At 34.9% G+C, this 15,743-nt stretch overlaps 1 protein-coding gene across 1 annotated transcript; it reads left to right on the top strand.

Moving 5' to 3' along the window:
- Positions 1-11,843: 11,843 nt before the first annotated feature.
- On the top strand, positions 11,844-15,350 carry LOC149192382 (uncharacterized). Its single transcript, XM_089406369.1, has 2 exons — positions 11,844-12,410; positions 14,139-15,350. The coding sequence occupies exons 1-2, from the start codon at positions 11,905-11,907 to the stop codon at positions 15,214-15,216; spliced, it is 1,584 nt and encodes a 527-aa protein (XP_089262495.1). The 5' UTR covers positions 11,844-11,904; the 3' UTR covers positions 15,217-15,350.
- Positions 15,351-15,743: the final 393 nt, after the last annotated feature.

Below are 15,743 nucleotides of genomic sequence, written 5' to 3'. Positions count from 1 at the left end.
AATCATCACACTTTCTTTTTTAGCCTAGCTAGGGTCTAGAATTAATAATAAAGTAGAATTAATTGAGTTGTTGCTAGTCTTTAACTCTGTAATGGCCAAGCAAATGAAGTGTTTACAAATATTTGGTGATTTTTTAGTGGTTATTGGTTGGTTCCTTAGAGCCTTAGAACTACATAGACCATTTTGGCTCCAATCCCTCCACTCATATATTTAGTGATACCAATTCTTTTCTATAATTAATAACAATAGCAATAATTTAAAATAAAATAATAATTTACTTATTTTTTATGATTTTTCCTTTTTAAATCATGTTAATGTGAAATGTATAATGAGATAAGTGTTTTGATGCATATAGATATTTATCAACCATTTAATTTATATAGCTTCATTAATTTAGTTCTCAATTATCAATTTGTAATGACAACTTACTATCCAAAAATATACATATTAAAAAAAACCACACCACATGAAATAACTAATAATAAAAAAACTGATTATGTTTTACACTAATAATAAAAAAACTGATCGTGTTAGTAAAACAGAAAAGTCAAATCGGGACTTTGTTTGGTCTCAACTCACGGGCACGGAAATAAATGGAGGCCCGGAACAACAGACTGTGCGTGAGAGAACGTGATCACATGACACCAAGAACCGACAAAACAAATCAGGGAACAGTAAGAAGGTACACAAAGCAGCTCAAAAGAGACTTCTGCGAAGGGATGAATCAAACTACAAACAAGTAGTTTGCGGATTTTGCCTTATCTTCACAACAACAACAAAAAACCTAGGTCATCAGTTTAATTAGTACCAGTATATATAGATTCATTTAAATACGGATATAATATGATCTGAGAGATTTTTTTTTTTTCAAAATAAATTTATAAATTTAATTATTACTAACATAGATTTATTTATAGAAAGTACCTATTTCATATAAGTCGAGAGATTAAATTTTTTAAAATATAAAATACAATGTTATTTTTTATGGTTTAAATTGTATTTTTGAATGCTAAAATCAAATAAAAATTTATTTTTTTCATGATATATCTAATTGATATTTTACATGTACATTGAGACTTTTTATCAATAGTATCACACAAATTAAAATGGTTTTTTTATTATTAATGTATTGTGAAGTATATGTCAATATTAATTCTTATTAAAATATTTTCTTGATAAGCCATATTTAATATTTTTTATATACAATATTAAAATATTTTATTTTAACAATTTTTTTCTATATATAAATATATATGAAGTTGATATAACATATACAATTCTTTTTTATTTCTATTTACTTTACATTATATTATTTTTTCATTTTTTTATTATAATTCAAATTATTTTTCTAGTTAAAACATAATTTTTAAATTTTAATTTTATTTTAATGGGATGGACGGAATGACATGCTTACACATTCCGTTGTACTTTGTAGAATAAGTCTTTAGGCTCAAATATACTAAAATGAAAATAAAATAAATATAAACAATATGGAAATAAATAAAATAAATATAAACAATATGGAAAAAATTTGCACTCGTGATTCAGTATCTATGGATGGATGGATGGATGTTGAGTACTTCCTCGAGAGATTTTTGCTCATCTCTTTGGTAATCATCTACACGCCACTGCTTTTCTCCATCTCGGATCTTCATAATCACAGTGTCAAATGCAGGTGCTGCAATGAAAAGCATATCTAATAGCCCAAAACCAGGATCCCACAGATTAGCTCCCTACTCTGGGGATATTCGTCTGTTGGAAACTTCATGGAACGAGCTCATTTTTGGCCCCAACCCACCTCAAAAGCGCCTCAATGTCGCCTTACTTGTGAAGAAATGGCCGGCCAAGGACATGGCTGGGGGCTGGAACGCCATGCCCAGACTTTGCATGTGTTCACTGCAGGGTTCAAGGTCGAAGACGAGTGTATGCACTTTCACTGGAGTGATAAAATGATAACACGAGTTTAGATTGTAGTAACAAGATCAGGCTGTACTGATATTTCTTATCTGAAAATTCTGCAGCTATATGAAATTTGGTGAAATTTTCCATTTCCATAGATTTTTTTATAATAGGGTTATTCTTATATAAAATTCATATGGCTACTTTTATATTTATTTTTATAGAATGGTAGATTTTAGGAATATTTTAGTTTATTTTTATTTTTATTTTTAAATGGATTTTATAGAATGGTAGATTTTAGGAATATTTTAGTTTATTTTTATTTTTATTTTTAAATGGATGGTAGCATGAGGGAATATTATGTATTTAAATATTTTTTTTTTTTTTTTTATAGATTGTAATTTAAAATGAGAAGAGAAATAAAGTCAATCAATTGATTTGGTTAATATCAAAAATATTTCCTCCTGATCGGGATGAGAACGGCAGCGCATAGGATAATAAATGCTCGGCAGGTTAGCAAGCAGGACCGAGCAGGCGGTGATCAGGTCATGATGAGCAAGGACAAGTGGATCGTGGTAAGGGATATCATCTCAAGGCGAGGAGATGGTAGAGTACCGATGGAGGAGGGGAGATTTGTCAGGGTGTCAGGGACTAGACAGAGACATGATAGCACGGAGAAAATGGGTAGAAAGATGAAAAGGGAGGCAGACCACAAGAGGCGAAGGAGGAGGGGAGGTATAAGCGAGAAGAGGTGGCAGAAACGAAGGAACAGGAAAGGTGCATGCAGAAGAACGAGGAAAATTGGCAAAGCAACGACGAACACAGAACGAAGAAGGAGGACGATTAGGGATCTGGAAGAGAGAGCAGTAATTCAGAGGAGGAAGTCAGAGCGCAAGGAAAATATGGCTGAGGGGAGCAGAATGACCTCAAGAAGATGGACGAGGAGTAAGACAGAGGGAGGAAACCAAGGCCGAGGGGACCGAGAAGAAAAAGGTAAAGGAATAATGGAGGTGGATACAGAGAAGGAAATTCTCTCAATCCATGATGATTCAGAGGACGACGTTGAGATGTTCGACTCTGATAGAGAGAAAGGAGAACCAGGGAGTGAGAGTTTCGGCAGGACGGGAAGGTTAGGAAGGGCCAAGGTTCTGGAAAGAGGAAAAGATGACGCAGGGGGCTACCAGGAACATGAGGAAGGAGGAGAATGCGGAAGTCCGACAGGAGGGAGAAGAAGGCGAGGCAGGGGAGGATATAGGAGAAGAGGAGGAGCTGGAGGGAGAAGCGGGCAAGGAAGAAGAGGAAGAGGAGGAACGGCAAGAATCGGAGAGGACAGCGTAACAGGGAATGTCAGGAGGGTGAGGAAATCTATAGGCAGGAAAGTGCAGTTCGCTGAAAGGGCTTATTGCGAAAATACCAATCCAAACATCAGAAGGATTATCAAGCAGCTGGAAGAGGAGGCAATTCAGGGTCAGTCGGAGTCGAAATTAGAGGACTGGGAATATCTTCTCCCGGATCCGGGCAATACGCGTGGTCGCATGACACTATACAAACAATCTCTTCATGTCTACTGGGTTATGAAGAGACTGCTTGCCAAGGCTATGGAACAAGTAGCCATGGAAATGGCAGAATTATCCCAAGGGATACCAAATCTGAAAAAGAAGCTAAGGAACATCCAAATCACCTTGTTCATGCAGGATAAGAAGATGGACAAAATTCAACAGCAGTTACAAGAGAGTGGATCGGGTCTCAAAAAGGAGAAGGAGCAACAGGCAGGCACAACGAACCAGTAGAGAAAGCATGATAATTAGAGGTTTTTATAAAATCTCTTTCTAGTTATAGTTAGTTATCTGTAAGACTTTTTGTTATTCTAGTATGCAGACTAAAAACAGTTTTAATAGCCATAAGGGTGATGTGTATAAAGCATGGAGAGACAGAATGAGAACCTTTTATTTTTGGATAGCTATCAAAAACTTAAGGTGGTCAATAAACCCGGTTTCCCCTCGGGGCGGGTTGAGATCACCACGAGCATGTAGTGATTTCAATTTGCGATAATAGAAAAAGAAGGTCTCTCCCTAGCTTACAAAAAAAAATATCAAAAATATTTCCAAAATATACAATTAAATTAAATTTAATTACTTTGTTCATATTCAAAATATTCATAAAATCTACAATTAAATTAAATTAAATCTACAATTAAATTAAATTCAACTATATATTATGATTAATTTTGAATTTATACATTTAATATAAACTGTGAGTAATTTTGATGTTGATTTTTTTAGAATATTTGAAACATATATACTTACTTTTATATTGGAAATTTTATAGGTTTTTTATTATGCATTATATTTTAACTCACACTTGTTAGATTCATTAAGGGATTTGATTTCTGTGACAGGACAATTTTTTTTATATATGGTTGTTTTATATTGATTATATTTAGAATATTTTGGAATTTGACTTAAAAAAATGAAATATTTTCAAAATCTACATTGAAATTAAATTTAGTTATATATTTTGATTTACACATACATATAAGTAATAAATAATTTTAGATTTATACATTTAATATAAACAATGAGCAATCTTGATATTAAATTTCTTCTCATATTTAAAACAAATTTTAATATTTTAATATCTATTAGATATATACTTCTATATTGAAATGGTATTGGTTTTTTTTTAATCATGCAATTTTTTTTTTCTAAATTGTATTCAGATTCGAATATGACTACCTTGTTTTCGATTCATTGAGGGATTTGATTTATGTGAGAGGAATTGAAGGGATTTTTGATACACTATTGTCTTTATATAGTAAATTTGTTGTCTTTATATAGTAAATTTTTTTATATTAAAAGAAGAGAAGTTAATCAATTAACTTTGTTCAAAAAAATTCTCACAATATGTAATCAATTTAAATTAAACTATACACTTTGATTTAATACATTTAGGCTAATCTCTAAACAATTATGAATTTATACATTTAATATAACAATTATGAATGATACTTAGTTGTCAGTAATCTTGATGTTGAATTTCTTCTCATATTTGAAACAAATTTAGATATCTGGATATTTATCACATATATACTTTTATATATGAAATCTTATGTCTATTTTGTTTTTTTTGGGATAAATTATGCATTCTTTTAAACTCAAATCGTATTCAAATTCATATATCACTACCATGGTTGACATCCATGGAACGATTTGATTATACTTTTATATATGAAATCTTATGTGTTTTGATTTTTTGGGATAAATTATGCAATCTTTTAAACTCAAATTATATTCAAATTCAAATATCACTATCATGGTTTACATCCATGGAAGGATTTGATTTATGTGATAGGAACTGAACTCTAAAATGAACAAATGTACCTCAACATGAGTGAATCTTTGGAGCATTTTCAGAAAGTGAACGAGAGCCTAGATAAGGGATTTGACATCATACACACCGAGAGAGTTTGCCTGGATCACCACAAGGCCCATAACTTGTTCAACGTGGTGGCGACTTGGCATGGAATTGGGTACAAGATCAGCCATTTCGACATTTTGCAAGAACTCAGCAAGGGCCCCTCCAAGTCCCAGGCACCGACACGAGACAAAGCTCTGTGTGAGCGGGTCTAGAGTATCGTGGGTGAGATCAAATTCTTTCCCGACTATTGACACCATGTGGCAACCAACAACTATGTGCGGGAAGTGTTGAGGACCATGTACATGTTATCCTTGGAGAATGTTCACATATGTACATGCACCTACTTAGCCTTAATTAGTTTCAGTTCAATTCTAGTTCTCGCATGTGATGTGCACTTGGATTTAGTTAGTTAACTTGAGTGCTTACATGTGATGTGCACTTAAATTTAGTTAGTTAACTCGAGTGCTTATATGTGGTATGCACTTGGCTTTAGTTAGTTAACTCTACTTCTTTCATGTGCATGTGCACATTAACATAACATAAAGCACACTTAACTTCAGTGAGCTTTAATTGTACATATTTATTGCATGTACAACTAAGCTTAACTTCGATGCTTTATGTATTGATTCTCAGTGTAAGCTTGGTAGGATCCTTTTTCTATTGATATTTCATGAAAATAAATATACTTTATACAAAATTGCAGGTGGCCTCAACCTACCTGCAGGAAACCAACTCTATTGGCCACCTGTCTGCATCGAACATTGTCCAAAATTTAAAAAGAGTTTTCCTTACCATCCATGTTACATTGGCAACTTTATCTACTATATAATTCTTATTAAAACAGTAAATGCTAACCGTCATATAGACAAAATTATACTGACAGGGCTGCTTCAGTCATCTGATGAGTTCACAGGGGTTGGGGCTTTCACGCTTGAGCCCGGGATTTCACTTCTCTTCATATCCTGAAGGCTCTATTCAATCCTGTTCACAGTGAAGTTGTTGTGATACAACTGCAATTGGACAGATTGTATCTCCCTTTGTAGGTCCTTCCTACTTGGCTCAACTGGTCTATATTCATCCGGGTCTTCTCTTTCCTTATAGGTTGTCATTGCGCGGGTCAGGATGTTTTTCATGACCAAATATTGTTGGATGGTTTGGCAGAACAACGTTTAGCGTCCCCTGGTATTCCCGGGGTCTTTAACTATTGTTTCCCATTCATCCGCCTTGATCTCTTGATTTTCTATGTTATTGTTTAGTTCTCTTTCCCATTTGGACATTACTGCTTTCACCTCAAGCAGTGTTCCTACGACGTATGCATTGATCGGGTTCTGCATACTCTCCTTCCCTGTTTTCCTGCCTCTTTTGTTCGGTCCTTTGCTAGAAGTTGGTTCCAAACCTTTCATATTTTTTCTGACCTTTCCCATTCCTATGTTTCCTCTCTTTCACAGTTGGTTACCTTCCTTCGCCATCATATTCTCCTTTCACCTTTTGTCCTCCCTTTCCGAGAAGCGCGCCTGTATCTGAGCTGGAGCATGGTTTGATTGCCGAGGCTCTAGAGTTCTCTGCACTCTACTTTTTATATTACCTAAAACAGAAATAAAAAATACAACATTGTAAGTCATCAACAGATTAATTAGAGTGGCCTCAGGCGTCCCCCATTCCAAGTGCGACTTCTCTGGAGTGAGCATTTTTAATCACTTTGTGCCTTAAGAACTATGATAAACCTCATTAACAACCTAATTCCCCCCTCCCTCGTCTAAGAATTGGAGGATAATGACCTACCCTTTGTTCCGATAGCTTCCCATAGGAATTTGAAGAGCCCAGTTACCTGGCTTCCTCGAGGCTTCCCTGCACCTCCTCCCTACTATAATTGCAACCCTACCCTAGGTATCGCCACCCCAACAAGCAAGGGATTTCTTCTCAATCTCCCACCAGGCTTCAAATCTCATACCAATCCACGAGAGAGTTATCCTTCGACATTGGGTCCCCTCGAAGGAGCTAAGCAAAAGCTTTCTCAGAGCGATTTCTCTCCCCCAATTGCAACCCCAGTTACGGCCTCTATTCCCACGGACCTTTTCCAGGTCCAAGCTCGACTCTGGATTGAGGAATATCAGCCTTGTTAACAATTCTAAGGATCCTTCTAACCCTCCGCACATTACTAATACACCTTCCTTCTTGAGCCACATTCTCAACCAAAGCAACGCGTTAGGAATGTTCCTAAAGCCACTGTGGAAACCCCTATGTATATCCTAGCAGGCCACATTACGACTCGGCTTTCTGCCCTTACCTCGGGACCTATCTACCCTAAGGCAAAGACCAGGGTTCCCAAACCCCCTTCCCTGGGTGAAAATATTATTGAATTCTCCCCAGGATAACAGGCCAAAACCTCAAGAGAAACGACTGAACTCAATAGTGAACACATTCAGGGGCATCATTACCATTAACCAGTGTTCTGCTTCTAAAATCATATTTTCCAAACAATCGCGAGTGAGAGTTGAGAGGACATACTAGTTCTTGCAGGCGAAAACTGAACGCTGCTCAATGTCCTCCAAACCTCATTCTTGACCACCTTCAGCTACACGTTCAGCCTTGTCTTGCTGCATACAAATTCCTCTTAGCCTAGCTTTCTTAAGTTTTTGTCTTTCTGTCCACCTGCCTCACCTACCGCCCGAAGGACTCACCATGTGCCTTCTTCCTCCATCCGCTGCCCATTCTCCCGCATGATTATCTCAAGATGGGGTTCCTGACTTCCCCATAATTTCCCTGCATTAATTCTCTAGTACCGCTCGTTGCTCTTGCCACGAATTTACTCCAGCTACCTCGCCACTTGCCCTCTGTCGTTGCCTTCCTCCCTCTACCAATCTTGACACCTGGCCATCCTCTCTTACCTCTGCCCGCTTGAGCAGCTGTCTCTTCCTTGTACTGCCCATTGCCCCACTGCCATTTTCCTACTCTCGTGGCCAGCGTCTTCTCCCTCTACCCTCTATGCCAGTTGGGCATCTGATCCCCCCTCGGCCCACCATGGTCGCTGACCTTCCTTTCCCTCGTTTATTCCACCCTGCCTTTTGCATCCCAATCGGGGGTAACCAATATTGTATAATTGAATTCATTATTTGTTCCACTTTTCTTTTTCAATTCCTGCGAGTTTGTTCAATTATTATTCAACTAGACCCTCATTTGTGCTCTAATAATTTTACATGGTATCGAAGCTATAGGGGTCTGGAGAAGATGCATGAACAATATTTTGTAGGTTTGAAGATTAAGAATTGGAAATTGTTTGGAGATTTGATTTCCATATTAGAATATTATAGAATTGCCACAAGTGTTGCTACAGCTACAAGGTGAACGAATGGAATTCCCATCTTTGGCTATTCTTACTCCGTATAACTACTTCCAATGGAAGCCATAGATTTTTCTTCCCCTCGGAGGCAAAGGCTTGTATCAGATAGTTATGAATATGGAAGTTGAACCTAATTCCACCATTGAAATATCCAAATACTTCAACGGGATAGACAAGGCTTTTGGTCTTCTATTGTTGACCATATCTCCAACATTGTGTTTCCATGTGGACACATGTAGCACTCTGAATGAAGTTTGGACAACCTTGGAGAACTTATTTGGAAAGCAAGATGAGATGCAGGCTCATATTCTTGAAAATGAGTTAAATTCCTTAGATCCAAACAACTTTGAGAAAAATCACAATTTCCTTACGAAATTCAAATCATTGCTTCTACAATTACTTGATTATTGGATCGATGAATCCAAATAGGAAGTTCAATAGATCCTTTCTATTTTGTTTAAATTAGGTCTTGAATATGTTGTTTTTGTTTCTACATTTCATACAGTTAGACTTGCAACTGGAGATAAATGGAAAATGTCCAAAATTGATGCATTTATTGAGTCTCTCATTCATGAGCAGGATAAGCTCATAAAAATGGGTTCATTAAAGTCTTCAAATGCACATGCACTTGCTATGCATGAGAAAGGAAATTCCAACTCGAAACCAAATCAGCAATCCAAAGGCAAAGGAAAGACAAGAGATCCAGATCCAAGAAAAGGAGGAAATACAAAACCTCCATATGACTCTTCTAGCTCCAAGGGTAAGAAGGGAAAGAAAGGAAACTCCAAGTGTCCTTATTGTAACAGAGGTTATCATCCTGAATCCTCTTGCATGTAGAAGACTATTGATCTGATGGCAAAGTCTCTTCACCAAAATAATCTTGGTAATCACACTCCAGAAAGTGCTAAGCAGAAGATGGAAGAAACCCCATTCGAAACAAGGGGCAATGGTCATGATTTGATTGCCCTTCATTCTACATTGCAAGAATTATCATCGATTCAAGAGCTTCGCACCATATGGTTTCTTCAAAGGAAACCTTTTCTTCTCTACATGCATACTCGGGACCTCTTATTCTCATGGGGGACAATTCTGCAGTTGAAGCAACTGGACAAGGAAGAGTGTGATTCAAAAATAGAAGTGGTGAGAATGTCTTGCATATTTCAAGGCTTTCTATGAATCTTCTTTCAGTGTATCAGATGACACACTCTGGCACTAGAAGGAAAGTGGAATTTACCCCCGATTCCGTGAGCATTTATAATATGCAAACCAACTTGAAGATTGCATCTGGCAAGGTAAATGATCAATCTTGTTTGTATACATTTTCTGGTTTTCTTCCTCAGTCATATTCTATTTTGCTACTTACGCATGCAAATGAAGAAAGTAGGATTTGGCACGAGAGATTTGGGCACTTGAATTTCATATATATGCAGCAAATTAGCAAGCAAGGGACGGTTAAAGGATTGCCGACCATTGAATTTTCAAATGGCATTTGTAATGGATATGCTCTTGGAAAGCATCCACAAGACAAGTCCGAGAAGGGGCATGCATGGAGAGCCTCTTCACCTTTGGAGCTTGTACATAGTGATCTCCTGGGTCCATTTCTAATACCTTCAATGAGCAAAGCAAGATATGTGTTTTCACTTATGTAGCTAATTTTCAATTATAAACTTTAGTTATTAGCATGCATTCTCAAATCTTCTATTCCTTTTGTGTATCTTTGCACCTTTAGGGGCAATTCCTAGTTACTAATGATATATGCCTTATATCAACCACATTTACTAATGTGGTTGTGCTAGTTAACTATGGATATTCACTCCCACTTATAATGCTAAAAACACCATAAATCATATTCGTATAACATTTTATTTGATTTAGTATAATTATTTTAAAATAAATCTCAATCTTGAATTATTTTTAAAATATTCTATCAAATTAATCATCCACCCAATAATTATTAATTGAGCGGACAGACTCATTCTACAACAAAGTATGAACGAATGATTAAGTTTAAGTTTGTCGGCCTGTCTGTTCCCTAAAAAAATTTATGTTCTAAATAGAAAAATAATGTCTATTATAATAAAAAAATATATGAGTAAGATGTTTAAATCTTATACATTCCGAAAATATTTCAACAAGAGATTTCAATAAACTATTTGAAGATTTGAAGATCTATGATAACTAATTTATGTTGTTATTAATTTCATATAAAAAATATATTACTAATAAAAAAACATTTTAATATAAATTAAGTATATATTATATATCATTTAAAAAAATTATGTATATATTATTAAAAATGCATTTTTATGGTTAAAAAAATTATTTGGTCATATATATATTCTCTTTATCATTCAAAAATAAAATTTTAAACAATGAAAAATAACATATTGTATTTTACACTCTAAAAATGTTTTCACTTGAAAAAATTTGATATCTCCCCATGTTAGATTCTTATTTAAGATGAATCTATAATAATACTTAAATTAAAATTTCAAAACGTTATTCTACAATAAACATTATCAGTATAAAACCAATTCAAATATATTTGTATAGATCAAATCCTATTATTATTTTTTCTTTGAGTGGTCTATGGAGGCGGAGGAATTGCCTAGACAGCAAAAAGTGACCGGAATCTGGGCAAAAAAAATTCAAAAGATCTTGCAGTGAGAGTGTTTGAATCTTGTTTTTGAGGGTGGAAATGGATTCATACCATCACAAACTTCTAAGGCACCCAAAATATTGAAGTTTGACAGCTATAATTTGGATTTAGATAAATTCCTGCGAAATTTTATCAAAATATGACCAGAATTTCCATAATTTTCAGGGAAAAAACACAATCTTATTAAACACCTGTTTTTTTTTTTCAAATTAACCTTTTTTTAAATTTTTTTTTTAGCAAATTGAAAATTCTGAAATAAAAATTAACCTAGTTTCCACTGCACGTTATCTCGAAGCTAGTTGGACGGTGAAGCACAAAAGTCAAAATCAGAATTTTGTTTGGTGTCATGGTAAACACGGGAGATAAATCGAAGGCAGACTGTGCGTGAGAGAACGTGACCACATGACGGCAAGAATGGATACAAAACAAATCAGTGAACAGTAAGAAGGTACACACAGCATGGCAAACGAGACTTCTGCGCATGGCCGAATCAAATACAAACAAGTAGTTTTTAGGTTGGCATCATCTTCGAAACCAATGCCGTGAATGACTCGAATTATTAATATGCGAAGATGGAGATGGGGTAGATATGAACAATAATATGGAAGAAATTTGCACCAGTGGGTTAGCAATATCCATGGATCGATGGCTGTTGAAGAAACTCTGGTGTTCCTGGTACTTCCTCTGGATATGTTTGCTTATCTCTTCAGTAATCTTCTACACCCCACTGCTATTCTCTATCTCGGATCTTCATAATCAGAGTGTCAAATGCAGGGACTCCGCACTAAACAGCATATCTAGTAGCCCAAAACCAGGATCCCACATTTTAGCTCCCTACTCTGGCGATATTCGTCTGCTGGAAACTTCATGGAACGAGCTCAGTTTTGACCCCAACCCACCTCAAAAGCGCCTCAACATCGCCTTATTTGTGAAGAAATGGCCGGCCAAGGGCATGGCTGGGGACCTGGAACGCCATGCTCAGACTTTGCACCGGGCCCTGGCCAAGCGAGGCCATGTTGTGCATGTGTTCACTGCAGGGTCCATGGTCGAGGACGAGAAAGAAGACGAGTGTATGCACTTTTACTGGAGCGATAGGTAAAATTTTAACAACAATTTAGATTGCAGTAACAAGATCAGGTTGTATTGATATTTTCTGATTTTTCATTTTAATTTTTATTATTAATATTGATAGTAGATTTTAGGAATATTTTGGTATATTATATTGATTATAGATTTGAGGAATATTTTGATATATTAGTCTAATTTATAGAAGAAATGTATAAATAGGTTTGGCACTATTAAAAATAATTTAAGTAAATTATTTTTTGTCAATTGAATCACTTAAATTTATGATTTTATAAATCTCTACTAAATTTTTTGCAAAATTATTTAGAAAAAAATATTCTTAAAATAATCATTTCCTTTATTAAGTATTTTAACTTTTAGGAATATGATTATTATTACATTGATTACAAAATTTGGAAATATTTTGAATTGATAGTCAATTTTGAGAATACTTTAAAACATAATAAAAAATGAAAACTTTGCTGTTCAAAATATTGATTTATACATTACCATAAATAACTATTAATTTAGTTTAATTTTAGTGTATGGCTATTAATTTAGTTTAATTTTAGTGTATGGCTATTATTATTTTTATTATAAATTTTGGAAATATTTAAAAATAATAAATTAAAAACTTTAATGTTTTTACAATATTTCTCAAATTTATAATCAAATTAAATTCAACTAGACTTTTGACTTTTTATACATTTAATATAGCCTATTTAAATAATTATAAATTATACATCTCATATAAATTCATAGATTAAGCCCCGAACAATCTCGATGTTGAATTTCTTTTCGTATTTGAAACAAATTAATATATCTTGATATTGATCAGATATATACTTCTCCATGAAATGACGTCTATCAGATATATACTTTTATATAAAAATCTTACTTTTTGGTTTCTTTTTTTCAATTATGTATATATTTTTTCTCAAATCATATTCAAATTCCAATATGTCTACAATTGTTTACATCCGTTGATTCGGTGAGGGATTTGATTTCTATGAGAGAAATTGAACTGAACTAAATTGTAAAATAAATTTTTGGTATAAAGCTGTTTTTTTATTGTATTATGTGAGAAACTGAACTGAACTAAATTGTAAAACGAATTTTTGATATAAAGCTGTTTTTTATGGTATAATTTAATATGATGTGTAATTTTGTTTTTATCAAGTGAAAGTTGAAATTTTACTTATATTTTTTTCAAAAAAATAAAAATAAATAAATAACTATATAAAATATCTAAATAATATATGTTTATTAAAAAAATTATATTTGAAGAAATCGGATCCCTCTCAACCCATATTTGATCTGTATTTAAGATAGATCTATATTGGTTTATTTATATGTTTAAATAAGCAATGAATAATGGATATTTTTATATTAGAATTTTTTTAGGTATTTTTCATTATGAATGGTTTTTACTTAAATAGTATTTAAATTGAACATGATTATTAAAACTGTTTAGGGACTTGATTTTGTGAGAAAAATTGATTTTAATATATTGTTATCTTTCTATATATGATAGATTTCAAGAATATTTTAGAATAAAATAAAAAACCAACTTAATCAATTGACTTTGCTCATATCTAAAATATTCTCAAAATATACACCATAAATAATCTTAAATTTAACGTAAATAATCTTAATGTGGAATTCTTGATATATATAGAATGTATACTTCTTGTATATTGAAATCTTACTGCGTTTTTTTAAAACTGAACTGTAAAATGTACAAATGTATCTCAACAGGAGCGAAGCTTGGGAACATTTTCACAAAGTCAACGCGAGCCTAGACAAGGGATTCGACATCATACACACCGAGAGCGTTTGCCTGGATCACCGCAAGGCCCACAACTTGTGCAACGTGGTATCGACGTGGCATGGAATTGAGTACGAGATCGCCCACTCCGACATCTTGCAGGAGCCCAGCAGGGGGCCCTACGAGCCCCGGACACCGACACTAGACAGGGCTCTGCGGGAGCGGATGGTGAGAGTTGTGAAGGAGATCAAATTCTTTCCCGACTATCGACACCATGTGGCAACCAGCGACTATGTGGGGGAAGTGCTGAGGACCGTCTACATGTTACCCTTGGAAAATGTTCATATCATACTCAACGGTGTGGATGAGGCCCGATTCAGGCCTGACAGCGACAGGGGCCGAGGGTTTCGTCTGCGATACAATGTGCCTCTGGAGGCGAAACTCGTTCTGGGAATGGCCGGAAGGCTGGTCAAGGACAAGGGCCACCCGCTGGCTTTTAGGGTTCTTCAGGAGCTTTTGGCCACCAAAGAAAATGAAGATATATACGTTTTGATTGCGGGGAATGGACCCTGGGCGGCCATGTACAAAGAGCTGGGGCCTAATGTTAAGGTCTTGGGTTCTCTGAGCTTGGCTCAGCTCGGGGATTTCTATAATGCTTTGGATATATTTGTGAACCCTATGCTGAGGTCTCAGGGGCTTGACCATACCCTCATAGAGGCCATGCTGTGTGGGAAGCCATTGTTGGCTACTCATTTTGATAGTATTCGGAAGAGTGAGATCGTGAGTTCTGAATTTGGTTATACGTTCAGTCCGAAGATTGAATCGTTGAAGAGGGCGCTGCAGAGAGTTGTTGAGGATGGGAAGGAGGTCCTGAGGGAGAAGGGTTTGGCTTGTTATCAGAGAGCTTCGAGGCTGTTCACTGGTCACAAGATGGCTTCTGCTTATGAGCGATTGTTTCTTTGTATTTCGAGCAAGTGTGGTGTTGATCAGACTGTGGATTTTTGCAAGTATCCTCTTGATTCTGATTCCTTTTCTGTAACTCTTCCTCGGGGTTCTATTGACCAGTGACAACCTAAGGTCTCGAAGAAGGGAACCATAAAATATTTGAAGCCTTGTCCATATTCCTTCTGCGTGTTCTTATTTGGTTCTCAATTTCCTTTATTTAATAATCTTTTTATAAGGTAGAATAGTTTAAGATAATTCATTGTACAGTTTAAACTATCAAATGAATTATAAAACCTCACTGTTGAAGCACTTTTCAAGCTTGTTCTTTTGGCATATTTGGTTACGCATAGAATCATATTTCATAGTCGTAGTTAAAATATGTTATAAGTGGTACGCACAATACAAACGATAATGAAGAAACTTAATACAAAAGTTTAAGATAGATATTTAGAAGGTTTGAATTTTTTTTAATGGAACCAAATCATATTGGAGTTGTATGAGTTGCATGAGTAGTATGAGTTATTTTTTATCTAAATAACTATTACACTTTTTTCCTTAGCTTCAAATTTTATTTTTCCTTTTTTCTTAGCTTCACATTTTTCCTTTTAGTTTGATTAGAACCTAGAACTAATAATAAAATAGAATTAATT

Source organism: Pinus tabuliformis, chromosome 2_2 (assembly GCF_031772625.1).
Source record: "Pinus tabuliformis cultivar Carrire ecotype Pingquan chromosome 2_2, CPIR1, whole genome shotgun sequence".
Taxonomy (NCBI): Eukaryota; Viridiplantae; Streptophyta; class Pinopsida; order Pinales; family Pinaceae; genus Pinus; species Pinus tabuliformis.
This window is presented reverse-complemented; position numbering and strand designations above follow the sequence as displayed.